The sequence below is a fragment of the Besnoitia besnoiti genome, chromosome III (genome assembly GCF_002563875.1).
Source record: "Besnoitia besnoiti strain Bb-Ger1 chromosome III, whole genome shotgun sequence".
Lineage (NCBI taxonomy): Eukaryota > Apicomplexa > Conoidasida > Eucoccidiorida > Sarcocystidae > Besnoitia > Besnoitia besnoiti.
The window spans coordinates 3,109,455-3,137,349 of record NC_042358.1 but is presented as its reverse complement, the minus strand read 5'-3'; the positions used below and the strand labels follow the sequence as shown (position 1 = coordinate 3,137,349).

General features: G+C 65.4%; 1 protein-coding gene across 1 annotated transcript; it reads right to left on the bottom strand.

The window, feature by feature from the left end:
- Positions 1 to 27,382, bottom strand: BESB_047270 (surface antigen repeat-containing protein; the record flags this gene model as incomplete). The annotated part of the gene is made up of 17 exons (XM_029363178.1): positions 1 to 944; positions 1,421 to 1,534; positions 1,774 to 2,052; positions 2,455 to 2,740; positions 3,268 to 3,561; positions 3,971 to 4,097; positions 4,523 to 15,420; positions 16,416 to 20,486; positions 20,892 to 21,050; positions 21,327 to 21,887; positions 22,266 to 22,755; positions 23,259 to 23,711; positions 23,922 to 24,197; positions 24,357 to 24,403; positions 24,637 to 24,777; positions 25,105 to 26,294; positions 26,971 to 27,382. The coding sequence occupies 17 exons, from the start codon at positions 27,380 to 27,382 to the stop codon at positions 1 to 3; spliced, it is 20,742 nt and encodes a 6,913-aa protein (XP_029220544.1).
- Between the last annotated feature and the right edge of the window lie 513 nt (positions 27,383 to 27,895).

Here is a 27,895-nt window from a genome sequence, read left to right as displayed (position 1 = left end):
TTATTCTATTCTCGACTCGAAGAAGGACGAAATCGACGCGAAGGAGGAGAAGAAAGACGAGCTCACGCTTTTCTTCGCCGCCCTCCCGTTCGCGCGCCCTTCCCCTTCCTTCTCTCTCTCCATATCTGCCGAAGGGGCGCCGGCTGCATCAACCGCCAGAGTCTGGCTCGCGCGTTGCTCAGCGCCGCTGCACCGCTGCGAATCCTGCGGCTCCATGCCTTCCGCGCGGGAGGAACTCTCGCGGTCGCTCTGCAAGCCCTCAGGCGTTAGAGACGGCGAGAGAGAGAACGACGGCTGCGGACACCACATCCGAAGCGCCTTCCGGTCTCCGCGCTGAGAGGCCGAGGCGTCTCTCCCAGATAGGACCCGCGCGCCCTCGTCCCCTCGGGCGTCGCCCGCGTCGTCGCCCCCGCGCCCCGTGGGGGCTGGGGGCGGCGTGGAGGCAGGCGGTGGGGATGGGGACACCTGTCCCCAGGGCTCCGCGGAGTGTGGGGTGTGGAGAGATCGCAGCTCGCGGCGAGACGCGAGCGTGGGCGACGCGTCGCTCGAGGGACTGAGCGACAGCGAGCCAGGAACCGACAAGCTGGAGAGAAGCGGCGGCGGCTGCCGCAGCCCTTCGCTCTCGAGAGACGCTGGCCTCAGCTCGCGCCGCCTTGGGGGGCTTTGACGCACAGCAGAGGACGAGGGAGGCGAGGCCATCGGCTGCGGAGCCAGCCCAGAAGGGACAGCCCCAGCTGGCCTCACCTCGTGCGGCGCCGCGGCTGACGGCGCCCGAGGCGCGGAGGGGCCGTGGGCGGAGGAGGACGGCGGAGGAGGGGGGAGGGCGGCCGGGAGCGGCGCCGGAGACTCCGAGAGGAGCTTGGCGCGGAGACGCAGCTTTAAGTCGCAGACTACGGCGAAGAAGTCCCGCCGGCGGGCCTCCAGACTCTCTGGGGGCTGATCCTCTGCGGAGCGCAGACACAGAGGAAGTCAGAAAATACCGCGAGGCTGGGGGCACGCCTGTTGGGGTGAGAGGCCAAAGAGACCCTTTGGCCGCCGAAACACGACACAGCTTTTATATATCGGCGCATCGACCTAGCGCCACCGCGGCACGAGGCAGAGCTTTTTATCTATCCGCCTACACGTGAGGCGACAGCCGACTCCAGGCTGCGGCCTCAGGAGAAAAGACGCCCCACTGGAGACACGCAGAGAGACGAACATGACATGCCTGACGAACAGTTCTCTCAGCGAAACGGTGAGCGACAGACGCACACGAGGTGGATTCTGAACGACGTGACAGGGCTTTCAGGCCCCCAAACTGGAGTTTCCTTTCCTCCTTCCCCTCGCCGCCATCCCAATCGAACAGGGCCCAAACACACGGGCGATGAAATATTGACGCAGGGACGGGACTTTTTTGACGCCGTGATTTTGCACCACTCACCGTCGAGCTGGGACAGCGAGAGGCCGGGCGGGTCGTCGGGACGCGAGAGCGTGTCTTGAGCTTTCGCAGAAGCGGAGGACAGAGGCAGATCCGACACGAGGAACGTGGAGGAGACTGCAGGAGCACATGGGAACCACACGGAAGCTTGTGAACCGCAGGGGGCGCAAGTCCCCACAAGACACGCGGCTTCGAAAGTCTCGAGAGACGAGCCGACCAGAACGCGAAAAAGCAAACATTTTGTCGCCAGCAGAAAGCGAGCGCACACGGGGAAGTCCGTGACGTCCCGGCAGGAGAGAACGTGCGCCGCGTCAGCCCTCGGCCTCTCGTCTTTCTCGCTTTTGCCCTGGACTCACCAGGCAGGATTCCGAAGAGGCGCTCGAGGAGATGCTGGTCCTTGAGCGCGTCTTGGAGCAGCGCCAGCAGCAACATGAACTCCTTCATCACGAAATTCAGACTGCGATGGAGGATGCGCAGCTGCCTGTATACGGGGAACGCGTCTCCGCCGAGGCGCCCGCGCGCGGAAACCTCCAACGAAGACTTCTTCTCCGACCGGCAGCTGAGGCTCAGCGAGCGCGCAGCGGTCGGCGGGTGGACGCGTCGACTCGCAGAGACCGAGCGCGCGTGGCGCAGACCTGCAGCAAAAACCAAAGAGCCCAGCCAGCGGTACGCCTACGATGCGAATTAAAGATTCCAATGAACTCCTGCGACCGGGAGACGAAGAGCTGCTGCTAATCGCTATCCGGAGCTCCTCGGCCTCAGTCTCACACGCGGCGTCCGCCGGACTCGAGCGGAAGACGCGCTTTTTTCGAACAACCAACTCAACAGACACCTCGCCCCGAGTAAAGACACCTCAGCGCCCCTTCACAGACGAAGCGACTGTCCTGTGCAAGCTACAGGCCCAGACAGCCAGTCCCTGCGCCGGAGAGAGACCTCCCTCAAGGACCAAGAACCGGTCTACGCAGCGAGCTGAGCCGGTCGGCACCCCGCCGCTCGCCCCCCCAGTCACACTTCTGGCTGCAGCTTCGAGGCCCTACCCGGTCGGCTAAGTCTGGTGATTCGCCTCGAGCCCAGGAGCGCCGTCGACGCTTGACTTGCGCCGAGAGCAAGAGAGGAGGCGAGCACGTTGCCGCTCAGCGCGCGGATGGAGGCCTGGAGCGCATTCCTGTCTTTCTCTTCGGCGCCCTTCAGAGAATCGCCTGCGCGCGCGTCCAGAGGCTCGCCTGCCAAGAGGCGCAGCAGAGGACGAAGGGAGAAGGCCTCCACGCGCAAGCGGTTGACGTCGCGCTGAACGCGAAGCCTCGCCGCTCGCTCAGCAAGGAGCTGCGGAAAGAAAAGAAAAAAGGCAAACAGACGAACCCATCGCAGGTCTCTTGCCCTGCTCACCCAGACCGAGGCGAAGTAGCGCCTCGCTCGCAGTTGGCTGCGGGGTCCTTCATTCCGCCGCGAGAGGAAGACCGACTGTCCCCACGGCACACCCCAAGTCCGGAGGAGGAGCGAGGCGTCGGCGCTGAGAGAGACTCCCCGCACAAGTCCGATGAGACTCGAAAACTGAGCTTCGGCCGCCGAGATCGGAAAGAGCTATTTAGACTCAGCAAGAAACGAGACACACGACGTAGGAGACATGAGCGTGCTCCCGCACAGAGAGAGAGAGATAAAGATAGAGGAGGATACTTTCCGCTGCGAGAATAGAGCGAAACACGAAGCGCGCCACAGGGAGAGACACAGATACACGCGACGCCGCATCAAAATAGCCATGAGGATGTATGCTGTGCGCTCCTCTGCGTCTCTGGGCTTGTTACAGAAAAACATATTTGTGCTTTAAAACCTTTGCATGTGCTCGGACGCACCTGCTTCTTGAGAATTTCGGTGTACTTGAGCTTTTGCTCCGGGTTCTGGTGGCTGGCGAGCACCAGGTTGTCGGAGTGGAGGCGCTCGCGCTCTCCGCGTTCATCTTCGATTTGTTGCCACAGCGTCGCCACCTCCGCCTCGAGTTCGCGCGTCTTCAGCCGATAGACCTCCAAGTCAGCCTCCGTGTCTCTCGACGCGTCTTCCTGCATTTTCAGCTCCTCCTGAAGCTCACTGATTTCCTTTTCCAAGGGCGCTACGGCGCTCGCTGCGTCCTTCTCCTTCGCTAGCTCCGCCTGCGCCACAGGACCGCCGGACGAAGCAGCCACACGAGCAGAAAATGGACGATGGCGGGAACAGAAAAAGGCACGCTCCAGCGTAAGAGAGGGAGGCAGCGAGACGACAGGAGCGCAGATTCATGCGTTTGACCCCAATACGCCTCTTGGTGCACGCAACCTACGGAAAAAGACGTTAGAATGCCGTCTCTTGTGTGCGACGAAAAACTCCACCAGCCTCGATCGAAAGGCCCTCCTCCACACCTGCCGAGCCCCATACGCGTACATCGTCCTCGTTACGTAAATCGTATTTCACGTACACATATCTACAGAAGCAAGAAATGTCAAGAATGTGCATTTTTCGCGCCTCTGTTGGTGCGCCAGTCGCTCATCCGAGGCAGCTGAAGATGACAAATACGAAAGACTGTACCTGAAGGCGAGCATTCCTGTCTGAGAGGCGCAGCGTCTTCTCATGGAGCGCCTTGAGGTCGCCGGCCTGGCGATCGAGCTCCTGTTGAAAAACTCGGTTTTCTTTCTCGAGTGCCATGCTCTCCTCCCTAAAGACACCACAGCAACGCAATCCCAAAACCCTACTGCAGCTGTTCGGCTAACGCAGTTTGAAAGGCACGACGCCACGCAGGTCTCTATGTCAAACAGCAAACGCTTCCAAAATTTTTCGCATCTCTTCCTTTCTCAGCGCCAGTGTGTTTTCTCCACATTTTTCTCCGACAGCAGCGACCGTAGCTCGCTGCAACTGGCTGTCAAATTACTGAGGTCTTCTCTCCGCGTCGAGACGCGCCAGAGGACGCAGGCTAGACTGACGGTCTATCACGCCCCCCACAGGCGTCTTCTGCACGTCTCGCGCGCGCACAGTTTCTCTCAAAGCTTGCCTCTCCCTCTTTTCTTTCTGTCCTTTGATTTATTCACTCCACGCGTCACGAGTCAGCGCCTTCGCCTTGTGCGCTGTCTGCACGCGCCTTACCTCAGGAGCGCCACCTCCTTCTGTTGGTTCTCGGCTTCGCGCCTCCGCTGCTCTTCCCACGTCTGTCGCTCCTCTGCGAGCCGCCTCTTCAGGTCCTCTTTGCTCACAACCAAGTCGTCGTATTTCTCGACGCCTTGCTCGAGTGCATGCTGAAGCTCATTCGCCCGGCGCGTCGCACCCTGGAGCTCCGCCTTTAGTTCTCTCTCCTCGTTTTCCGCTTTCTGCATCTGAAGCTCGAGATCCGCGACGCGCTGCCGCAGCGAGGCAACGAGCTGCCTGTGCCTCTCGCCCTCCGCCTGCACATCCGCTCCTGCAGGGTTGTCGTCGCCGAGGTCGCTCGCCTCGCCGTCTCTCGCTCGTCTCCTGCCTGGGACCTGCGCCTCCCCGCTGAGACGTTCTTCGCGGCTCTTCAGGGCGTTGCACTCCTCTTCAGCTCTGAAGAGGGCGCGCTGGAGAAGGCGATTCTCTCTTTCGAGCTCTCGAATCCTGGTCTTCATCACGCGCACTGCTTGTTGCGTCTCTTCGCACTGCGCCACGAGCTCGGCATGCATCGCCCTCAGGCGGGCGGCGTCCTGCCTCAAGGCTCGAGCCTCGTTGCCCGCCTCGCGCCGGAAGTCCTCGATTTCGCGAGTCTTGTGAGCCAGCAGGACTTCTGCCTCCTGCTTGGCATTCTGCAGCTCTTCGCACAGCGCCTCCACGTGCCTGAGTTCCGCCGCGAGCGCGTCTTCCTTCTCTCGCCCGCGCGTGTTGTCTGAATCATCATCGCCCTGCGCGGCCTGTCCCTGCCGAACGGCCTCGAGTTCCCGCTTCATCCCCTCCATCTCGCGAACGCGTCGCTCCACCTGCGTTTGAAGCATTGCGTTCTTCGCGCGGAGTTCCTCCTTTGTCTTCTCGAGGCGCGCAAGGTGCTCCTGGGCACTCCGCGCGGCTTCTTGCAGCTCCTTCACGTCCTTCTCCGCACACGCGAGTTCGCTTTCTTTGCCTGTCAGACGCGCGAGTGCGAGCGCGAGTTCTTCTTCCTTCTTCTGCAGCACTTGGCGCACCTCGCCCACCTGCTCGCGGAGAGCCTCGAGCTCCTGGTCCTGGTCTTCTTGACGCTTCTCCTGAGCGAAGAGTGCCTGACGCGTCTCTTTGAGCTCAGCCGCCAGCCGCGCCTCCTCGCGCTCCAGCCGCTCTCTCGCGCGCTCCGCCAGCTCCAGTTCCTTAGCGAGCTCTGCGGCGGCTGGGCGCGCTGCGGCCTCCTCACTCGCTCGGCGCTGGGCGTCTTCGCGCGCCGCCTCAAGGGATGCTTCCAGGGCCGCAGAGGCGCGCTGCAGCGCGGCGAGGTCGTCTTCTAGGATTCGCGAGCGATTCTGGAGGTAGGCGACCCGCTCATTCAACTCGAGGTTCTCCTTAATTAACTGCTCTCTCTCGTGGGCGCTGCGCTCGTCTCTCGCGCGTGCCTCTTGCTCCAGCAGCCGCCGCGCCTCCTCGAGCTTTGCCTTCTCCTCTTGCGTGCGCACCAGCTGCGCCTCCATCGCCGCCCAGTCTTCGCGGTCGCTCTCGGGATGACTGCGCGCACTCGGCTCTCGCAGTCGCGCGCGGAGACGCGAGAGTTCGCGCTCTCGATCCTCGAGCTGGCTGCGGAGGCCTGCGAGCTCTTCAGCCGCCCGCGCGGCGGCGTTGGCCTCTCTCCGCTCCTCGACGCCGGTCAAAACCGTCGCCTCCACCTCTCTCTCGCGCGCAACAGCCTCCGCCTGCAGCGCCGCGACAGTCTGCTTCAGTTGGCTCTCCGCCATTTGCTTGAGAGCAATTTCATCTTCCAACCGCTTCGTCTCTCGGCGGAGCTCGCGCAGGGCGCGTTCGAGGTCGCGGGCGGCGCCCTCGGCAGTCTCGGCTCGCTCCACTGTTTCCTTGAGAGTCTCCTCCAGTCTCCGCTTCTCTTCGTCCGCATTTCCCGTGAGGCTGCGCGCCAGGGCATGCTGCTCGACGACTTCTTCGAGCTGCCTCTGGAGGCGGAAACGCTCGGCCTGGAGATCTGAGACGCGGGCCTCCGTCGCCAAAGTCTTTCTGTCCAGTTCGCGTCTCTCTTTGGCTCCACTCGACAGCTCTCGCACGAGCTTCGCTTTTTCGTCTTCGAGGTCGCCGAGCTTCGCGCTCAAAGCTCCGCTGCGCCGCTCCAGCGCGTTCTTCTCCTCGCGCAACTCTGCAGCCTCGCCGCGGAGGCGCAAGAGGGCCTCCTGGAGCGCCGCGCACTCGTCGTCTCTCTCCTTCAGCGCCCGCTCCGTGGCCTCTTGCTCGTCAGCGCGCCTTCGTGCGGCATCTTGGTCCTGCAGTTGGATCGCCGCGGCGCTCTGCTGGCGGCGGAGCTCGGCAGCGAGCTCGCGTCGTCTGCGCTTTTCTCGCTCGAGGCCATCTTCCAAGCGAAGCTGCGCTCGGCGGCGCTCCTCTCCAGAGGCATCCGCTTTCGCGAGCGCACTCCGCAGCCTCTCCAGCTCTCTTGTCTGGGCCTTCTCCTGCTCCAGTGCCTCCTTGCGGGCGGCGTTGACGTGCCTGAGAAGCTCCTGGAGCTGCTCAACCTGCGTGCGCTCCTCTTCCAGTTGGTTGGTCAAGTCGCGATGCGCGCGGCGACGTTCCTCTTCGCGTTCCCGCAGGGCCGTGGCCTCTTCGCGCCGCTGCGCGCGCAGCTCCTCCGCCAGCGCAGCGAGGTCGCCTCGCGCGAGCGCCTCGTTCTGCCGGTCTTTCGCGCGTGGGGAGAGCGACAGCGCGGCTGACGAGGCGCCGAGCACGGAAGGCAGGGCGAGCAAGCCCTCAAGCGCTGCGCGGGCCTGCGCCACGCGATCTCGCGCGTCTTTTTCGCGAAGTTTGAGCTTCTGCACGCCGCGCTCGTACCTCTCCAGGTTCGCCTCTGCCGCGCGGAAGCGAGCCTCAACAGCGGCGAGCTGAGCTTGGAGATCGGTCGACAACGCCTCGGCGCCTTCTCGCGCGGCGTCGCTCTCTCTTAGCCGCGTGCGGACACTCTCGAGGTCGGCGTTCAACGCGCCCAGCTCCTCGTCGTGGACTGCCTTGAGCCGCGCCACCTCGGCCTGGAGTGCGCGGAGTTCTCGCGCGAGGCCTTCGCTCTCGGCGTCGCGGTCGCGCGTCCGCCTCTCGACTTCTTGCAGCCGTGCGCTCTGCGTCTCGAGCGAGCTTTTCAGCGCTTGATTTTCTCTCTTTAGGGCTTCAGCCTCTTCTCTGTGCCTCCTCAGCGCCTCGTCTTCTTGACGCTCGCGACCCGCCGCGCGTTGCCTTTCTTTTTCCAGTTGCGCACGCGCCCGCCCGCGCTCGGCGTTGAGGACTTCCTTGAGGCGGTTGACTTCGTCCTGGAAAACGGCGATGCGTTCTGCGTTCTCCTTCTTCTCCTGTGTGAGCCCCTGGCGCTCGTTCTCCAGCGCCTGGGCGAGTTCCTTCTGCTTCTCGAGCTCCCGCTGAAGCCGCCTGGCCTCTTGTCTCTGCTTCTCCTCGCTTTCGTCTGCGACTCGCGCTCGCTCGGCTTGCGCGTGGCTCTCCTCAAGTTGCCGCAGCGCTGTCCGCAGCTCGTCTTCGAGTCGGTGGATGCGCCGCTCGCGCTCTGCAAGCGCCTGGAGGAACTCGCGCTGAGCTCGCTCTCTCGCGCTCTCTGCCTCGCGCGCAATCGCATCTCTTTCTCGCTGACCGATGTCCTCCTTCTCGGCCTCGAGCTGCCTGATGAGCGCATCTCGCTTCCGCAGTTCCTTCGCAGTCCGCCTGCTGGCCTCCTTGTCTTCCAAGAGCCGCGCCTCCGCCGCTTGCAGCTCGCGCTCGAGGCGCTCCACGCGCTGGAGCGGCTCGTCCTGCGCCGCCTTCAGCTCCGCGACTTCTTGCTCCTTCCGCTCCATCTCCTCGCGCAGCGCGTCTTCGCGCTCGACTCTCTCTTGCAGCTGGCTGCGCGCCTGATGCAGCAGATGCTCAGTCTCTCTGAGGCGCGAGTGGACTTCGCGGGCGTCGCTCTCGGACTGCATGCGGCGCCTGGCCGTCTCAGCGAGCTCCGCCTCCATCTGGACGCGCTGCTCCTTCAGCTGCACATTCAGCTTCCTCTCGGCCTCGAGCGCCACCGCGGCGAACTCCTCCGCGCGCCCGCACTCTTCCAGACGCGTCGCCAGCCGCTCGCGCTCCACGTCTGCGTCCTCGATAGCCTTACGCTGCGTCGCAAGCTGAGTCCGCAGCAGCGCGACGCGCGCACTGTCGGCGTCACGCTGCTTGTAGGAGGCCGTCAGCTCTCGCTCGAGCGCATCCACTCGCTCTCTCGCTTGCCCAGCGATCCACTGCGCCTCGCGGAGCTCCGCGTCCACAGAGACCAGCACCGACGGCGCGAGGCGGCGTGCCGCCGCCGCCTCGCGCCGCGAGAGAGCCACGCCTGCGGCCTGCAGCTGCCGCGTCTCTTCTGCTTGGGCCTCGCTCGCTTCTCGCGCGTCCCTCTGCGCTTTCAAGGCATCCGCGAGCTTCGTCTGCGCCTCGAGAAGCGCGCGCTGGACCCTGTCTCTGTCTTCTCGAATGTCTGCGACGGCTAGCTCGGTCTCGCGCAGCTGCGCGTCGAGTGTCTGGAGGTACGCAAGCGTCTGCGCCTTCTCTTCTCGCCACGCCTCCCGCGCGCGTCGCTCTTTCTCGACCTCGTCGTCCTCCGCCCGCTCCGAGGCGCTGCGCTCTCGACTGCGGAGGACTTGCAGAGACCTCGACAGACTCTCGCGCGCCTGCTCGGCGGTGCGCAGCCTGTGCGCGCTCTCCTCCTTCTCCCTGTGGAGGCGGCGCACTTCGTTCTCGAGAGCGACGAGGCGGTCTAGGCGCTCTTCGCGCTCGCGCTGAGCTCGTTCGAGGCCGCGCTCCAGCTGAGCGACCGCCTCGGCGTGGATCGCTCGCTCGTTCTCCGCGTCGCGAAGCGCGCGGCGGCAGTCCTTCAGGTCTTCGCTGAGTGCACGCATCTCCTCCTCGACGCGCAGGCCGCGCGTCCGCGCCGCGTCCAGCTCGCCGTTCGCCACGGCGGCCTCGCGGCGGAGGCGGGCGCACTCGTCGTCGAGAAGGTCGCGCGTGTCTGCGGCGGCTTCAAGAGACTTCCGCAGAGCAGCGATCTCCTCCTCCAGGGCTGCCACGCCTCGACTCGCCGACAGCGAGGCCGCCAGCCGCGCCGCTGCTCGCTCGTCCTCTCCGTCGGGCTCGTGAGCTCTGCGATCTCCTCGACGAGGCGGAATAACGACGTTGGCGCTCTCCTCGCCCGGCTCGCCGCTCTGTCTCTCTGCCTTTCGCGAAGCGCCTTCCGCCGGTCGCGCTGCGTCGGCCTCTTCGCGTGCGCTCTGAAGCGCCTCGAGAGCAGCCAGCGCTACTTCTGCTCTCCGCATTTCTTCGTCGCGTTCCCGCTCGGCCTGTTGTCGCTTCCGCGATTCGTCTTCCTCGGCTCGCAGGGCTTTCTCGAGGCGGACTTGCGTGTCTCGCCACTGCTTGCGAACTTCAGTGAGGTCGCCGCTGAGCTCCGCGCACCGCTCCTCCCACGCAGACCGGCTCTCCGCCATGCGCGCCTTCAGCCGCTCGTCTTCCTCGCGGGTTCGACTCCGCTCTCTCTCTCGTTCCTCCTGCTCCCTCTGGCGCTCCTTCTCGAGCTCCGCGACGCGCTGTTCCAGGCGCAAGGCGGCGCGCCGTTCGTCCTCGATCTCGGCGCGCCATTTGCGCCTCTCCGCTCCGCGCTCTCTCTCGCGCGCCTCGGCCGTCTCGCGCCCGGCGCCGAGCGCCGCCTGCAGCTCCTGACACTGCCTCGCCCACTTGCGCGCCTCGGTCTCCAAGAGGCGCTTGGTCTCTTCATGCGCCTGCAGCCGCTCGCGCAGACTTTCCAGGGAGCCCTGGAGCGCGTGACACTCCTCCTCGAGAGCGGCGCGATCGAGGCCGAAGGTCTTCTCCATGTCGTCTTTCTGCAGCTCGACTTTCTGCCGCTTCCTCCGCTCGGTCTGCAGCTCGACGTCGAGCTTCTCAAGGCGCTCGCGCGTTTCCTCGGCCTCCCTCTCGAGGAGCGAAAGCGCGCTCTCCCGGTCGCGCTGAGCGACCCTCGACTCCTCAATCTGCTGGCGCAGCAGCGTCACGCGGTGCTCGCTGGCGTCCTTCTCCCTGCGCGTCTGCTTCAGCGCAGCCTTCAACTCCTCTACGACGCTGCGGATGCGCTCCAGGTAGCTTTCTTGCACTCGTTGTTGGATCTCGCGTTCCTGAAGCGCCTCGAGGAGCTGCTGCTCGCGCTGCTCTGCCTCGCCTTCGCGTTGCCGATCTGAGGCTTGCAGCCCTTCGCGGTCTGCCTCGAGTCTTTCGAGGCGCAGCTGCAGATTCTGCGAGACGATTTCCAGGCGGCGCGCCTCTTTCTCTGCCTCGTCCTTCTGCGCCTGAACGTCGAGGTACGCAAATTCCGCGCGCTGAAGCTCCGCCTTCAGGGCCGCGCGCTCGATTTCGCCTTCTTCGCACTTCTGCTCCAGGAGCTGCATTAAACTTTGCCGCTGGCGCTCCACTTCCTCCTTCTCTCTGTCTTGCTCGCGATGGCCGTGCGTGAGGAGGAGGAGCCGCCCCTGCTCCTGCTGAGTCGCGAGCTTCTGTCCGAGCTCTTCAATGACGGTCTGAAGCATCTCGGTCTGCCGCTGGAAGGCGAGAGCTTGTCGCGCCAGCGCCGAGCCTCGCGAGTCGCTCAGAGTCGCGTCTCCCGCATTCTCCGCGCGAGCGCGCGCTCTCTCGTTTTCACGTCGAGAAGTTGCGCCGCACTCGCGGCCTGCTGCTGCAGCGTCGTCGTCCCCATCGAGTCTAAGGACCACGCCGCCGCGGCCTCTGCTTCCTCCCATGTGTCTCTGGGCGTCGTCGCCCTCGTCCTCCTCTTCGCGTTGCTTCTCCGTCATCATTTCCTCGACTTTCTCTCGGTACTCCCGACAGCGGCGGTGCAGCTCGGAGGCCTGCGCCCGCGTCTCCTCTTGCATCGCGAGGAGCTTCTCGATGCGCGCCTTGGCTCGCTCCAGCTCGCTCGCCTTGCGTTCGCTCTCCTCGCGCTCTCGCTGCAGCTCGCGCGAAGTCTCTGCGAGCTCTCGTCGCAGACTGGCGCAGTGCTGCGCGTTCCTGTCGCGCGAGTCCGACGCCGTTTTCAGCGCAGCCTCGAGGGCGCGACAGCGGCGCTCTGCAAGGGCGCGAACGGACGCGAAGGCCTCCGCGCCCTCCGCGTGAGGCTCGTCGCTTGCACCGGCGTCGCGGGGGGCGGCGGCGCGCGCGTGCGCCGCGGAGACCCCGAGCAGGACAGCGCCGCTCGCCGCCGCGTTGCTGCTGGACGCCGCCATGAGGAACTGCCGCTGCAGCGTTTCCTCCTTCACTCTGAGGACGGCGATTTCGTCCTGCGCGCGGCAGACTTCCTCCTTAGCGAGCGCCTCTGCGAGCTGCGCCTCGGCGAGCTGCTTCGCCAAGTCGGTCGCGTCACGCTGGCGCTTCTCGCTCTCGGCCTGCAGCCGCGTGCGTTCGCGCGCCCAGTCAGTGACCTCGCGCTCGCGCATCTGCTGCAGTTCCTGGAGGCGCTGCTCGGCTAGGCGGAGTTCGAGGCGATTCTTCTGCTCATCGCGCTGAAGCTGCAGAAGCAGCTCTTCGGTCGACAGGTGTGCTTCGTTCCACGTCTGCTGGAAGCGCCGCTGCATCTCCGTTTCGCGCTGCAGCGCTTCCTGGAGGCTTTGCCGCGTGGTCTCCTCGCGGCTCTGCAGCGCCTTGTTGTCCTGCTCGAGGCCCTTGAGGCGCGTTTCCTGCATGCGCAGCTCCATCTCCAGCGCGCTGCACCGACTCCGCAGCCGACTCGCCTCCTCGCGACTTTGCTGCTCCGCTGTCGCCCAGGCGCGCTCACGGCCGGTCAGCTCCGCGCGCGAGAGCTCGAGCTGCCTCTGGAGACTCTGCGCGTGATTTTGTGTCTCACCGAGCGTCTCCCGCAGCATTTGCTCATGCTCTTCCGCCTGTCGGCGGCAGTCGGCGAGCGCGGACTCTACCGCGCGCTTGATGCTTTGACTCTCCTCCTGCAGCTGCGCGATCTTCGCCTCGTAGCGACTCTCCTTCGCTTGGAACTCGGCCGTCGCCATGCTGCAGCTGCGACTCATCGACTCTCGCGTCTCCGCGAGCTGCGTCTGCAGGCTGGCGATGACTGCCTCCCGACTCCGCAGTTTCTCCTCGAGCGACGCAAACGCAACCTGCGCGCTGTCCAGCTTGCTGCGCCACTCGCTCTCTGCGCTCTGCCGCGCGGCATCGCGCGCCAAGAGGAGCTCCTGGAGCTCGCGTTGCCTCCGCTGCGAGTCTTCTACCAGCTTCTCCCAGAACTCGCGCTGCGAGGCGTGAGAAGACTCCTCAGCGCGGCACTGCGCCTGCAGCTGCGCGAAGTCGGCCTCTGCGCGCGCCTTCTCCTGGCGCAGCGTCTCCGCGACGCAATGCAGCTCATCCGCCTCGAGGTTCAGATGCCGCTTCTGCGCCTCGGCCTCGTCGAGGTGCTTTGCCAGCGTGCGCAGCTCGCCGCGAAGCGTGTCCTGCTCCGACAGGGTCGCCTCCATCTCACTCCGGGTCGCTTCCTCCTGCCGCCGGCAGGCCTCGTGGAGCCTCGCAATCTCCTCCGCCCTCTGCTGCAGCTCCTCAGCCATCTGGCGCCGGTCTTCCTCCCGCTCGTTGATTTCGTCCAACATGCTGTCTCGCTCTTGTTCGCGCCGGCGCAGCTCCTCGAGCATCTCTGCGCGCGCCGCTTCGACCTTTTCTCTTTCTTTGCGCCTCTCCTCCGCCTCGGCCGCCTGCGCGTCGCGCGCCTTCGCCTCCGCGTCGCGGAGACAGGCCTCCAGCTCCAGCTGCTTCGCCTCCGCTGCGTCCGCGCGCGTCTGCTCGCTGCTAAGGCGGCTCTGTGCGTCCGCCAGCTGCGTCTGGAGATCCTGCAGAGTGTGCTGCAGCTCCTCGACTTCCGCGCACAGGCGAGCGACCTGCAGGCTGATCTCGTCCCGCGCCTTTTCCGCGAGGCCCTGGCGCTCTGCTGCGTCCGCGCGGGCGGCTGTCGTCTCCACGAGTTCCTTCCGGAGTTTGCTCACTTCGAGCTTCTCCTCCAGCAGCTCTTCTCGCGTTCGCTCCAGCTCGTCGCGCAGCAGGTGCGCCGTGTCTTCGCGCGCCTTCTCGCTCGCCTTCTGCTCCGCGGCGAGCGCCATCTCCCGCGAGAACTCGATCTGCTGTTCTTGCAAACGCTGCGTCTTCTCTTCGCTCTCCCTCTCCAACTTCTTCACCTGCTCAGCCAGCTCCTTCTGCTTGGCCTCCGCGGCCTTCGCCGTCTCGCGCGCCTCCTCCAGCAGCCTCTCGCTCTGGAGCCGCGCTGCGTCCGCCGCCTCCGTCGCGGTTTTCGCTTCGGCGAGGCGGCGCTGCTCAACTTGCAGCGTCTGCTCCATCGAGAAGAGTTGGCTCTCCAGGTCTCGCTGCTTCTCGCGTATCTCTTGGAGCTTCTCTTCTTCCTCGATGCGCCTCTGGTGGAGGCGGAGGTGCAGATCGTGGATCTCGCTTTCGTACTCGCGGCACCGTCTCTCTCTCTCCTTCTCGCGCTCCTCCGCCTTCTTCTCGGCGGCCTCCTCGCGGAGCTTCATCTCCGCGTCGAGCTCCTCGATGCGCTTCTCGCAGGTTCTGACCTGGCGCTCTCTCTCCTCAGCTTGCGTCTGCTGCTCACGCCAGCTCGCCTCCCACTCCTTTCTCTCTCGCGCGCGCGCTTCCTCCTCCTGCGCCCTCACGGCGTCGATCTGCCGCTGCAGGCTGGCGAGGAGGTCTTCGCGCGTCTTCTCGCTCTCAGCCTCGAGTCGCGTGCGCCACTCCTCGGCAGCGCGCGCCTCGCGCTCGCGCTCGGCGGTCACGCGCTCGAGCTCCTCCTCGAGAGCCGCGCGGCGTGTTTCTGCGTCCTCCAGCTCGCGCCTTTCGCGGTCTGCCTGTTCCCAGTGGGCGGCCTGGATCTCCCTGGCGCCACGGCGAATCTCCGCAACTTCGTTTTCCAGTCCCTCGATCTTCTCGCGCAGGTGCTCGCGCTCGCTGACCGCCGCCGTTAGCTCCGCCAGCGTCGCGCTGTACTGCTCATGCAGCGCCTGCAGCTGCCGCGCAGTGGCGCGGTGCCGCTCCTCTCTCTCTTCCTCCTCGTCTTCGCACTCTTGCAGCGAGGCGTCGAGCTGCTTGGCCGCTTGCATCTGCGTCTCGAGTTGCCGCCGGAAGTGCGCCTCGGCTTGCCTCTGCTCCACGCGCTTCTCGTCGAGAAGCCTCTGCAGCAGCTGCACGTCCTCCGCCGCGCGCGCGCGCTCTTCCTCCAGGCGCTCCTGAACAAACTGCCGATGGCGCGCTTCCTGCGCCTCGAGGGTCGCCTCAAACTCCTTCTGCGCCCTCTCCCGGGCTTCCCGCTGCGCTTCCAGCGCGCGCGCCTGCGCAGCGAGCCTTTCGCGGTGCTCCTCGAGCTCGCGCGCGAGCGCCGCGCGCTGCTCCTCGTGGTGCCGCGCCTGCGTCGCCTTCTCCTCGAGGCGCTGGCGGAGCTCCGCCGCTCGGCTCGCCTCTTCTCGCCTCTCGCTCTCGAGCGCCTCCAGCCTCTTCCGCTGCAGCGCCTCGCGCGCCTGCGCCTCCTCCCGCTCTCGCGCGCTCTCTCGCTCGCGCTCCGCGCAGAGGCGCTCCAGTTCCTCGCAGCGGCGACCTTCGGAAAGGGAGATGTGCGCCTTCTCCTTCTCGCACTCGAGCAGCTTCTTCTGCGCAGCCTGCAGGCGCTCCAGGAGCTCCTCCCCGTGCGCCTCGGCCGACTTGCGGCGTCGCTCCTCGCTGGCAAGGCTGTCCGCGTGGAGCAGGAGCCGCTGCTCGGCTGCGTTCTTCGCGAGAAGCGCCTCATGCGCCTCCTGATTCTGCAAGCAGAAAGCACGCACGCAATCTCGCTTGAGCCGCATGAAGCGCCGCGAGAACGAAAAAAAGACTTGCCTGGGCGCGCCTGCGGAATGGCGACGCTTGAAGCGCTCGACAGCGAGCGCGGAGTCTGACAGGGGGGGGCAGGGAGCGCAGACACAACCGGAATACAGACAGGAGAGTCACTCACGGCGGAAGCAGACACAGTGAGGCGAGAGGGAGGAAACAGAGGAGGGCTGCTCGCCTCGGCGCGGGCGACTACAGAAGAAGCTTCAGGGCTGCAGAGGGAGACGACAGGGTCATTCCTTCCACTCCGCAGCTCGCCGCCGCAGCCGCTGTGCGGGAGCTCTGCCCTACAGGGGCTAAGTACAGAGAAAACACGAAGCGTAGCGGACCCGGAGCCCCTGAAGGCCAGCAGCGCCTGATGCACCGCTCAATCGCCAGCCAACGGGCCTCTGCGACGCTCGGAGCAAGACGCACCTCCTCGCATGTCGCAAGAGACTCGCGCGGGCGTGGACAGCCGCCCAAGTGCATACGAAACAGATGCAGATGTTTGCAAAAATGCGTAGACACTCTCTCACGGCAACCGTATCGGCTATCCTTGAGTCTCACACGGCGCCGCGCGTGCCCAGCTCCTGTCCCAGGCAGAGAGAGAGAGCGAGAGAGAGAGAAAGCCTCCAGGGACACCGAAAAACCCCGAGGACGCTAACGCGGATGCTGCCTCGAGCCTGAAGCTCCTCCTCTAAAAATACACTTTCTCCGCGCATGAGCTGCCCCCAGACGCCGCATCCTTGTCCCTCTGTGGGCGCCGCCCCGTGTTCTAGACACGTCGTCGCTCCTTTCGCCGGCAGAGTTTCGGCTGCGGGTTGCGCGCGGCTTCGAGCGGGGCTTGCCGTTCGCGTAAGTTCAGGCAAGTAAGTCACTAGAAAAACTTTGAAGAATACAAGAATGGCAGAAAGAACGCCATCGCCGAAATGGCACCTTTGTTTCGAGTTACCTGCTGCACGAGTCGCGAGTTCAAGTCGTCCTGTTTCGCGTGGAGTTCGTCCAGCTGGCGTCGGAACTCGGTTTCTCTGCGGTGCATCTCGGCGATTTCATTGTCCTTGAGGCTGCACTGCTGGGCGGTTCTCGCTAGTCTGTCGGCTTGATCTTTGACGTGCGCGACGGTTTGTTTGAGCTGCTCCGCCAAGTCTCCGTTTTCCGCGTCGCGCTGGCTGAGTCGTTCTCTCTGCTCGCTGAGCGCGGCCTCGAGGTCGGCCACGCGCGCGCGCAGCGCATCGCACTGCGCCCCGAGCTCCGTCAGCTCCGCGCGCAAAGCCACACTCGCTGGTTCCTCTGCAATCGCCTCGAGCGGGCAGCCCTCTGAGGCGAACTCCTGCACAGATGAGAAGGAGGAAGACATCGAGAAGCGCGGAGAAGCCGGTGACGGAGACTCGACACGCGCCGACGCCTGCTGCGCCTCGTGGAACTCCGCCGCTTCTCTCTCCCTCTCCCTCTCTTCCGCTGCCGTCTCCTCCGCGCGCGTCTCCTCGTCGCCCGCGACGTCTCCTGCGCCCTGCGTCGCGGCCAGCTGGTCGCGAAGCGCGGAGAGTTGCGCCTCGAGGGCAGTCTTCTGCTTCGCGAGCGCCGCGGTCTTCGCAGTCCAGTCGCGCTCCGCCTTGGCATGCGCATCTGTCATGTGCCGCTGCAGCTTGTCGTAGTAGTCCTGGATCTCTGCAATGTGCGCGTCCGCGGTCGCCTCGATCTCCTGGCGGGCCTTGGCGAGCTCCTCCGAGTGCGTCGCTTCCTGCTTCGCCGCCGCTTCGCGCTCGCCAGCCAGCTGCGCGATCGCTTCGCGTGCGCGCTCCAGGTCGACCTGTGCAATCTCGAGCTGCCTCGTGAGATCCTCCACGCGGCTCTGCGCCGCGGCTAGCGCAGTGGGCGCCTGCGCGTCCGCGGCCTGCAGCGCGCGGAGTTCGTTTCGCAACGCTTCGTTCTGCGCAATCAAGTTGTTCTCCGCTTTGCAGTGTGACGTCTCCATGCTCATTTGAAGCTTCTCGTAGAAATCCTGGATCTCAGAGATGTGCACTTCAGCCTTCGCCTCGATCTCCTTGCGCGCCTGCGCCAGCTTCTCAGCGAACGCGTCGGTCTCCGTCTTCCGTGCGGCTTCCTGCGCGGCGACCAGCGTCGCACGCTCGGCTCGCTCAGCTTCCAGCGCCGCCTGCAGCTCCGCCAGCTGCGCCCTCAGAGCTCGACTCTCCTCCTCGCCGAGACTCGCGCGCTGCGCGCGCTCCCGCAGCGGCAGACCGTGGAGGTCTTCTAGCCGGCTTTGCAGCACTTCGGTGCACTCTTCCCAGCCCTCGTTGATGTTCGGACGTACGACATCTGAGGAGGCGGAGGGGAAAGACCGCGCGCGGCGCGTGTCGGTCTCCGGCGGCAGCGGCTTGCCGTCGCGCGCTTGCTCCAGCGCGTCCGCGAGTTCTCCGCACCTGAGCCGCAACTCCGAAGTGTATCTACACTGCTCCTCCAGTTTCTCCGTCGTGGCCTGCAGATGCGACTTGAGCAACTCGCGCTCCTTCACCAAGGCCGCCTGCAACTCTTCCAACTCCTCCACGCGCGCGACGAGGATCTCGTTGTCCTCCTCAGGCAGATACTCTCCCTCGGCAAAGCCGTCGCCGCCTGCCGCCTCAGCCTCAGCCTCGGCCTCCGTCTCGGCGGCGGCGCGCGCGACGGTGGTCAGGGCGCGGTCTGGCTGCGAAGAATCGGCTCCACCGTCGCGGCCTTCGCTCGTTGCCTCGTCTCCTCGTAATGTCGCCGGGACGTCTCCATTCTCTCGCTGCAGCTCGCGCGCGGCCGTGCCCTCGCGTCGAGCACTCGCCGCCTTCTTGCTCTCCTCAGCCTCCAGTCTCGCGCGTCTTCTCTCCCTGAGGACACTCACGCGCCGCGCCTTCTCCGCCTGGATCTGATACCGCAGGTCGCTCAGCTGCTGCTGCACGCGGCCGAGATTCACGTTCACGGCGGTGTAGCTGCCCTCGAACTCCTTCATCGCCATCGCGTGCTCTTGGCCTCGTTCCTCCCAGTCGCTGATCTCCTCGCAGAGGCGCTCGCGCTCTCGCTGGTGATAATCAACCGCACCTTCGAGGTCGCGGACGCGCCTCCGCAGCTGCGTCTGCTCTTGACGCAGCTCTTCCTCCCTCGCCATCGCGGCCTCCGCCTCCGTGGTGAGAGCGCGGACGCGCGTCTGCGCATTGGTCAGCTCCAGCCGGAGCCCCTCGAGTTCCTCCTCCGCCATGCACAGCGACTCCTCCTTCTCACGCTGCGCGCGGCTCTCGGCGCCTTGCTCCTCCTTGCGAGCTCTCGCAGCCGCCGCGACACGCGCGGACGCCTGTCGCTTCTCCGCCTCGAGGGCGGCAACGGCGGCCTCCAGATGGTGGAGCTTCTGGCGCGCAGCCTGCAGCTCGTCCTGCGTGCGGACGAAGTTCGCGGAGATCCGCGCCCGCGCCTCCGCGTCGCGCCTCGTCTCCTCCCCAGCACTCTCGCCGCGCGTCCGCGCCTCCTCTCGGAGACGCGTCTGCCTGTCGGCGCGGTCTCGCGCGTCGCTGGCGAGTCTCTGCTCAAGCAGCGCCGTTTGCTCCTTTTCGAAGCGCAGCGCGCGGGCGGCCTCCGCGAGGCTCGCCTCGGTTGCTTTCGCTCTCTCTTCCGCGTGCTGGTGCTCGCCCTCCAGGGCCCTGAGTTGCGCCTCCGCGTCCTTCAACTTCTCCTCGGCGCCTCGCCGCGCACTCGCCGCGGCGTCCGCGGCTTCGCTGGCACGGGCGAGCTCTGCCTGGGTCGCCTCGAGCGCGCCGCGCAGCTCGCGCTTCTCCGTCGCCGCGACCTGGAGGAAGTTCGTCAGCACGCGAATCTGGCCGCCCAGTTCTCTGCACATATTCTCCGCGTCGCCCTTCTGCCGCATGGCAGTCTCCAGCTCGCGCTGCAGGCCTTCGTGGCGCTCCTCTGCCGTCTCCCGCACCGAGCCTCTGCGCCGGCGAGCGCGGCTGCGCCTCTTCTCCTCCACACCACCGAGCTGTGAGAAGGACGACGCGAGAGAGGACAGCGAGGCCTCCGCGTGCTTCAAGAAAGGCGACCAGTCATCCTCGCTCTCCGCAGCCTGCCGAGGCGATGTCGTCGCGCCCTGCGGCGACCGGCGCGTCTCCGCCGGCGTCGCGGCTTCTGCAGCGAGCGCCCGCCGTGCCCGCTCCGCCTGGCGCCACCTCTTCTCCCAGTCGCGACAAGTGGCCTCGGCAGCTGCGCAGTTTTCGGCAAGGTCTTGGAGGCGCGTCTCCAGCTCGGCTTTCTGTTGCGTGAGCGCCTCGCAGCCTGCGACGGCCTTGCGCCACCGCGCCTCGAAGTCCGCGATCTCCTTCTTGAGCTCTTCGCGCGCGCGCGCGTCTTCTTCACCTCCGCCTCTCTGCTGCGCCCCCGCCGCGGAGTCACCGCGCAGCAGCGCCTTGCCCGCCTCCTCGGCCTCGCGCCTCGCGAGCCACTCCTGGCGCTCGCGCGCGATGCCCTCCGTCATCCGGCGCAGATGCTGCGCCAGCTGGATGCAGAGGCCTCGCAGACTGTCGCGCTCCTTCGTCACTTCGCCCAGCTGGGCGAGAACGTGCTCGCTGGCGTCTTCTGTCCTCCGCGGAGCGCCGACCCCAGGAGGAGTTGGGGTCGGCGACGGCGCTGGCTGATGCGCCGAAGCCGCGGCGACCGCCGCTGCGCCTGAGGGGCAGCTCGCCCGCTCGAGCTCTCCGCGCAGACGCGCGGTTTCCTGCTCCGCCGCGCGCTGGCGCGGCGCCACGTCCTCCAGGGCTCCCCGGAGCATCGCCACCTCCTCGGCAAGCGCCGCGTTCGCTTGCTCAGTCCGCGCGTGCTCAGCCGCGAGGGAGTCACCGGCCTGCAAAAGATCTTGAATTCGCTGTTCCAGACGAGAGGCCTCGTTGCGCTGCGCCGTGGCGCGCGCGGTCTCCTGCGCCAGCCGCTGCGCAAACGCCACCCGCTCCTCCTCGAGCCGCCTCTCCAACGCGGCGCTCCGCAGTCGCCAAGAGGCTTGTTCGCCCTCACTCTGCACAAGGGGCAAGCGTAGCGGTGCAAGCACGCAACTGCTCCTCCAACGAAGCGCGTCGCAGATGCAATCATCGGCAGAGACTACAGGGCATACAGACAGGAGTGGGCACGCGCAGGCGTACACACAGGTGAACGATTACAGACGAAGCTGCACCCAGATGCGAGGGGAAGCTAGGCTACAGAGGAAACAGCATCTGTGCGCTGCGTGTATACCGAAACTGAGTCCGGGTGAGCCGTGTACCGAGGAGCGCGCAGAAAAAGACGCGCGCAAGAGGCACAGCGAGCAAACTGGTACGGAAAAAAGCAGGAAGGCAGAGGCACGACTGGGTTCACGTGGAGGGACATGCAAAGACGCGTTTGGGTCCAGCGGACCCTGCGTGCCCTTCACGTCTGGCAAGCCTACCTGCTCGGCGACGTCGCTCGGCTTGTCTGCCGCTTCTCCCTTCTCAGCCGCTCCCCGCGGCACTTCCTCATCTTGTCGCTCCAACAGAGCCACGAACTGCGCAGCAAAGCGCAGTGCGCGTCGCTCGCTCTTCTGCAGGCGCGCCTCGAGTTGAATCGCCTGAGCGCAAAGCGAGCGAAGAAAAGAAAGCAGAAAAGTCCTTCTCAGAAGAAAAGATCACCCAGTCGCCGCAAGGCCTCTCAAACCGAATCAACTCCTCCGCTGCAGCGCCGAGACCCCGAAAGACAAGTGTCGGGTCGAAGAAAAAAAGCGAACCCCCTCCCAGCCCCCTCCGCCGCCCGAGCCGCAGAGCTTCTCTAGACTAACAAGCTACCCTAAACCATACGGCCTCGTCAGCTGGCTGCAGCAAGCTGCTGCCCTGTGCGGCGCTCTCACCTGGTCGTGTAGGCCGTCGTTTTGTTGGTGCGCGGCGAGGAGTCTGGCTTCGAGTTCGAGTTCCCTCAGCTCCAGGTTTCTGGCAAGGTCCGCCCAGTTCGCGCGGTTCTGCATCAAGTCGAGGAGCTGGTGGCTGGTGCGGAAAAGCATCTCTCCCGCCTGGTACGCGGGCTGCACATACAGCGCGCCGGCCGCCTCGTGCTGCGCGAGGGAGGTCTCCGAGGCCTCCGCGGCCTTCTCCATGCGCTCCAGTGCGCGATCGACCTGCCGACCAACGGCCGTCACCTCCGCGTCGAGGCGGGATTCGCGCTCCCGCGACGCGCGGAGGGCCTCCTGAGCGGCCTCCGCCAGCAGAAGGACGAGCTCGAGGCGCTGCTCTGCAGACGCCGCCTGGCTCTGCTCCTCCGTTCCAGCGACCGTGGAGCCGGCGTCGTCGCGCCGACGCCACGTGCCCGCCTCGCCGCGCGGCTGAGAAAATGAATTTCGCAGGTGCACGCACTCCCGCTCAGCCGCCTGCGCGCGCACGACTGCGGCCTCCAGCTTGGCGTGCAGAGACCGAACCTGAGCAGGAGATCGAGGCACCTCCAAAAGAAAGACAGACTCTCTCAGGCCTCCCGTCGCTGCATGCTGCCGCGATGCCGTGCTCACACGCGCGTCCTCTCTCGCCACATCCCTGACAGAGTCTATCGTGACGCTAAACCCGGATACGACTCTGCGTTGTCCTGCTGAGGCACGCGGGTCGCGTTCTGCGAAGCTTTAGAGACTTCACAGTCTGACTTTAGTCCGACGGTGAAATTGACTAATGTCGACTAGATGACGCGGTTCAAGAACTGCATGATAAGAAGTCGTGAAAAGTCCTTCGCTAGGCAGTTCCTTAACACAAACTCGCTCAAAGAACACGTTTGTCGCTTGTTCCCTCCATGCCTCCGCGGCACTTACCTCTTCGTCCTTCTCCTCGAGGCGCTTCTCTACGTCGAGTGCGTGCGTCTCCAGTTCGCGCATGCCCTTCTCCTGTTGCTGCTGCATGCGCGACAGTCGGTCGAGGGCCTCTTGAGCCTGTCTGTCGCTCCGCTCTTTGTCAGCGAGGAGCGAGAGGAAGGCGGTGCGCTTCTTCTCGCTCTCGGCAAGCAGCTGGATGCGCTCGTTCTCGAGGCGCTCAATTTCCGCACGCAGAAGGCGATTCTCTTCGAGGCACGCTGTGTGATGCGCATGCAGCGTTTTGTAGTCTCTCCGCTGCTCGCGGAGCGTCGCCACAAGCCTCTCGCTGGCCTCGAGTCGCGCCTCCGCCGCCAGAAGCATCTTCTCCGCCTCGGCGCCGCGCGAGAGAGACGCCTGCGACTCCTGCTCGCGGGCCTTCAGCTGCTTGCTCAAGCTCTCCCCCGCGTCCTCCGCCCTCCTCGCCTGCTCCAGCGCCGCGTCCAGCGACGACCTGCGAGAAGGAACGACGCAGATCCAGATTTCTTGTGCCTTTCATGGCCGCCGCGTGAGGTGCATTAGCCACACGCACAGTTAAGACGCCAAGTACTGCGGATATAGATAGAGCCAACTGAACGCCGTGCATTAAAAGACAAAAGAAGGATTGTAGAGACAGCTCGTGGCAACAGACGTGACACCAGCCGGTGGCGAGGCAAGAGTGACCATAAACGCCGAAATTCGCCGTGGCGGCTCTCCACGCAGAGGAACTGGCTGCCGCAGAACTCCGCGAGCCTGGATTACACTGTAATGCTGAAATTCAACCCTTCCACCTGTCCTGCTGACTTTAGTTTCGCTATATTGCAGTTGCAGTGCTTCAGCATTCCATAGACACCCGTAGGCGAGCCGCGCGTAACTTTGAACTGGGCTCGACGCAGGACTAATTTGCATGCGCTCATTTTGATGCCTTTTTTTCAAAACAAAGTTATAGATGCTAGCATGGTTGCGAGATTCACTTACGCCAGAAGGTTGACTTGTTGCTCTAGTTCTGCGCAGCGCCGCTTTCTCTGCGCATTCAGCCGCTTGCGGAGGGCGAGTTCGCGCCGGAGCGCCAGCGCCCGCCGGCCTCCGTCCTCCTCGTCGCCAGCGAGATCTGCGCTGGATAGGAAGAGGGACTCTTGGCCGCCTCCGCAACTCTCGCCACCGTGGAGGCGCCGGCTTTCCGCCGCCGCCCGCGCAGTGAGCGACGTCGCGCGCCGCGAGGAGGAAGCGGAGGAGTGAAGCGAGGACGCAAAGTCCCCAGCCGCGCGCTCGTCCGCTGGGAGACACACAGTTGACGCCCGCTGCCGACGCCGCGTAAGCGTTGCTTCCGCCTCACCGCGCGTCGTCGGCGGTGTGGCGACACTGGAAGACAAGGAAGGCGTGGAGGCACTGTGGAGTTGCGGAACCCGAAGACGCGTTTGAAGGAGCTCTCTGCGAGACGCCAGAGGCACGAAACACACGAACAGCGCATGCAAGTCTCTCCAGGGCGCCGAGACCGCCGCGCCAGCTTCAGGCCCCCCCCCCTTGCCATTCTTCGCACACGGTTCAGCGCGACCACGCGCGCGCGACAACTGCCTGCGCTCCGGCGAGCGTTCTCTGTGGATCGGTGAAGCCACGCACAGCCTCTCGCGTCCTCCTTACTCCGTGAGAGCCGCGTTGGCGACGTTCGCAGTCTGCAGCCTCTCCTCCAGCTCGCGGTTCCGTGCAGCCAACTCCGCATTCTCCTTCTTTCTCTCGTTGTTCTCGAGCTGCAACAGACTCGCGCGCACCGCCTGGTCAACCTGCACGCCAGCTGCGCGATCGTCGCACTGCTCGGTCGGCGGGGCCTGCAGAGGAGACACCGAAGAAGGCGCTTCCAGCGGCGCGGCCGCCACATGCTGGAGGTCCTTCTGCAGAGCGGCGATCTTCTCGTGGAGCCTGCACACAAACGCGCGGCGGACGACGACCTAGGTGGAGGCAGGGCTGGGAGGTAAAGCGTCGCGCCCTCCTCGACAGACGCGTTGCGCCCGGCGAAAACAGAGAAGGCACGCCCTCCGAAGGCGACCCCTCCCCCCTCCTCTTGGCTGCAGGGCTTACTTTTTCGTCTCCTGGCGCGCCAGCGCCAACTGAGCCTCGTGGAAGGCCTGCAGACGACACACGCCGCAGCACCCCATCCGCGACAGTGAGGAAGTGCGCAGAGTAACCGAAGCCAATCCGCGGACGAACCACGCACAGATATGCTCGAGCGCCTCATCAATCTCCAAGGGGGCAACGCGAGTTTTCACGCCGGCGCGCACAACGCCGCGGACGGCAGCGTCTCGCGCCGCCGGGGCTCGACAGCGAGAGGCCGAGGCCAGTCACCCTCTTCAGAACTTACCTTGGAGACGAGAACGGTGCTCTCTTCCGCTTCGGGGGTGCGCTCGTCATCGGCGTCGCGCGCCTGGCCGTCGCGCTCGAGCGAGCTCGCGGCCCGCTGCTGCGCGGTGGCGAGCTGGTCGGCGAGAGAGGCGACCGGCGCCTGCGAAGGCGCGGAGACGAGACACAAAGAGCAAGGCGATAAAAAAGAGGGACAGATCCCGCAGCCGCGCCGACCCGCGAGAAGACACGAGCGCGCTCGCCCAAGTCGAGCAACAGATGCGCCGCACAGACAGGTACCTTGGGACGCAGGGGCCGTCGAACTCTAGGGGATTCACTCCCTTCACACAGCTGCCAGGACGCAGCTCCTTATGCCGCTGCCGCTTGCAGAATGTGACGCGACACAGAGCTTGACAGAACAAGTCGGTTACCACCAACAAATCCTGATTCGCGAGGCAGAATGGAGAGTGACGCCCCTGGCTTCGCCTACTTGAAGAAGGTGGATCCTGTGGTCTCTGGCGGCTACCTCCGCGGCGGCCTCTGCACACCGCCTCTCTGCGTCTTCGTATTTTAGTCTGAACATCTCAGCTTGGCGCTGGAAAAATAAAATCTGCTGGCGGACGAGCGGCGACGTCTCGGGGGACTGGACGGGAGACGTCGCAGCTTCTTTCTTTTCAGTGGCGCGGTGATCGTGCAGACCCGACTCAGCGGCCCGCGGGCTCGCTGGCGGCCGCGACGCGAACGCAGGCGAAAAGGCAGCTGGCGGCGGCAGGGCAAACGCTTCCTCCCTGGGCGCCTGCTGCTGCGGAAGTCGGCCGTCGACCCACGCCAGGTCGGGAGACGCCGCGGCGCGCCGCGCATTCGGCCCCTCCATCAGAGCCTGAGAGAGATCGCGCTGCTGCTGCAGCTGCAGGGCGCGGAGTGCGTCCTCTTCGGGTGTGTGCCCACTCGCGGCTGGCGTCGCGGGGGACGACGGGGTCTGCAGAATCAGCTGCGCCTGCGTCTGCGGCTCCGTCGCACTTGACGACAGACTCGTCCCGCGGCCCGCCGTGGTCACGCTGCGCGGGACGCTTGCATGCCTCGCCGACGCCTGTCCTCCGCCCCGCCCCTGCGCGAGCTCCTCCTGAGCAGCGTCCCACTTCTGAGGCGACGCGTACGCGCTCATCCGCGGCTCCGTCCCACGGCTGCAAACGGCAAGCGCGGGGGCGTGGACAGGGCGGCCGGCGTGGGCGGCGCGGGTGCCTTTCGCCGGAGAGGTCTCTCGGCGGCTGGCTTTCGCCTTCTCGCGGCGGACGAACGCTGGCGTGCAGCATGCGTCGAGGCCCGGAATGGCCAAGTGAGGCAGCATGGTGCGCTCCACGCCGCAGGTGAAGTCGTTGTGGAGCGGAACAACCTGAGAGCCGAACGCGGCGGCCGGCGAAGCCTGAGACTGCGAGGGAAGAACGGTGGGCTGCGGGACAGAGAGAGGCCCGCGGGACGCGGAGGGGAGGCGGTTCCCGGCGAGGTCTACCGGCACTGCGCCGCCTCCTCGGTGCAGAGACTGGGATCGCACGGGTGATGGGCTTGGAGATAAACAAGCCTCGCAGCGCCGCGAGTTCCCCCCTGCCGGGGGCGCCGGGCTCTGAGCAAAGCTGAAGCCCTGAGGAAGCGTCGCGGACGGCGGCGTCCGCGACGTGCAGGCTGCGACACACAGACGACGCACAACAGAGCGAGCGCAGTGGAAGCTATATATGTACCGTAACTATAACCATGGTGACACCCAATGTTCACGCTCATGGATTCAGTGTCCAGGACTACCTGGCGCGTAATAACGATTCCGTCTTCCAGCTTCCAAAGGAAAGGTTAACCGCTATTTAAAGACAACAGTTACCGTAGCTGTAGATGAATGCTAAATCTAGAGTATCTCTCCTAAGACACTGCATAACATATGAATGCTCCTTCCGCCATTCGTTGACAGGCGGAGTCCCGCGCGCAGGGCGGGCGAGCATGCAGGCCACAGAACTGAACTGGCGACCCGGTCCTCTCCCGAGGCCTCTGTACGGCGGCGCCCGTGTGCGACAGCCGCTGCAGCGCCAGCTGCGATACCGAAGCTTCCTCTCTTCGCGCACGCAAGGCTGAGGAAGGCTGCTGTGGAGGCCGAGCCCGAGCGCGTGGCGCGCGGAGGAGACGGGGCGGGCGAAGAGGCAAGGCACGACGCAGAGGCCCTCCACCCCCGCAGGAAACACACACTCTCGCGAACGTGCACGCGCAGCGCGTAATGCCAACTGCCACAAGCGCGCGTCGACGCATGCCCGCAGTGGCAAACTCTCACCGCCCCCCCCCCTCCCGCCCGTCCCTGACGCTACACGCCGCTTACAATTTGAGCGGAGACCGGCAGTGGTGCGGAGACTGGCGCTCGCCCCTGCGTCGCCGAATGCGGAGGCGGGACGAGACCGTGAGGAGGGCTGGCGCGCCCGTCCGTACTCCCCCCGGGGATAGGTGGCGGCTTCTTCATGAGCGGCGCCTGGCGTGTGCTGGCCGCGACGCCCTGCAGCGTCTCGGCGCCCAAAGTGGACTCTGAAGCCCTCGGCCGCAGTCGCTTGTCTCTCCCCCCTGGGGGGCCCCCGCGGCAGCGGCGAGGCCACGGAGGTCATGGACGCGACAGCAGCGGGAACAGTGGGACCGCTAGGCGGCGCAGTTTCATCCCTCGCGGTGCAGACCGCGGGCGAAGGCACCGCCGTGACTGTGGCCCAAACTGGCGTCCGCAGGTGTTGAAGGGGGGACTCCATTGTCTGGAGGCCCCTGGGAGGAGAGCACCCGGCAGCAATGGCTCAATCTACGCGGATGACGAAAAGACTGAAGCTCGACTGCGGGTGTGGTCGTCACAGCCTCTGCATGGGCGGTGCGCCCACAGTGCAAAAACTCGGGACCGCGCAGCTCTGGGGACGTTGCAAAAAAATAACCCCTGGAAGAAGCCGTGCCTCCGCGGGGGCGTAGCCTACTCGGGGTGACAGCGAAGGCCTTGCCGCCTCCCCCTCCCCTGTAACCCTACAAAGCCGCCAGCGTCACAGTCGACGACCGGCAGACGGCTGCACACGCCCGAAGAAAGTTACTATCTTGCGTCGACTGGATGCATATTTGACAAGGCCGCAGAGAAGTGGTATATATGTAAATGCAGGGAACGAATTGCTGACGACGGCAGGAGAAACCCCAAAGCTCTCATACATCCGCGGAAATGGGCCCAACGATACGGAGGAGCGCGGATAAGAAGACGATTTTTTTTCAGGAGACTAACAAGCAAG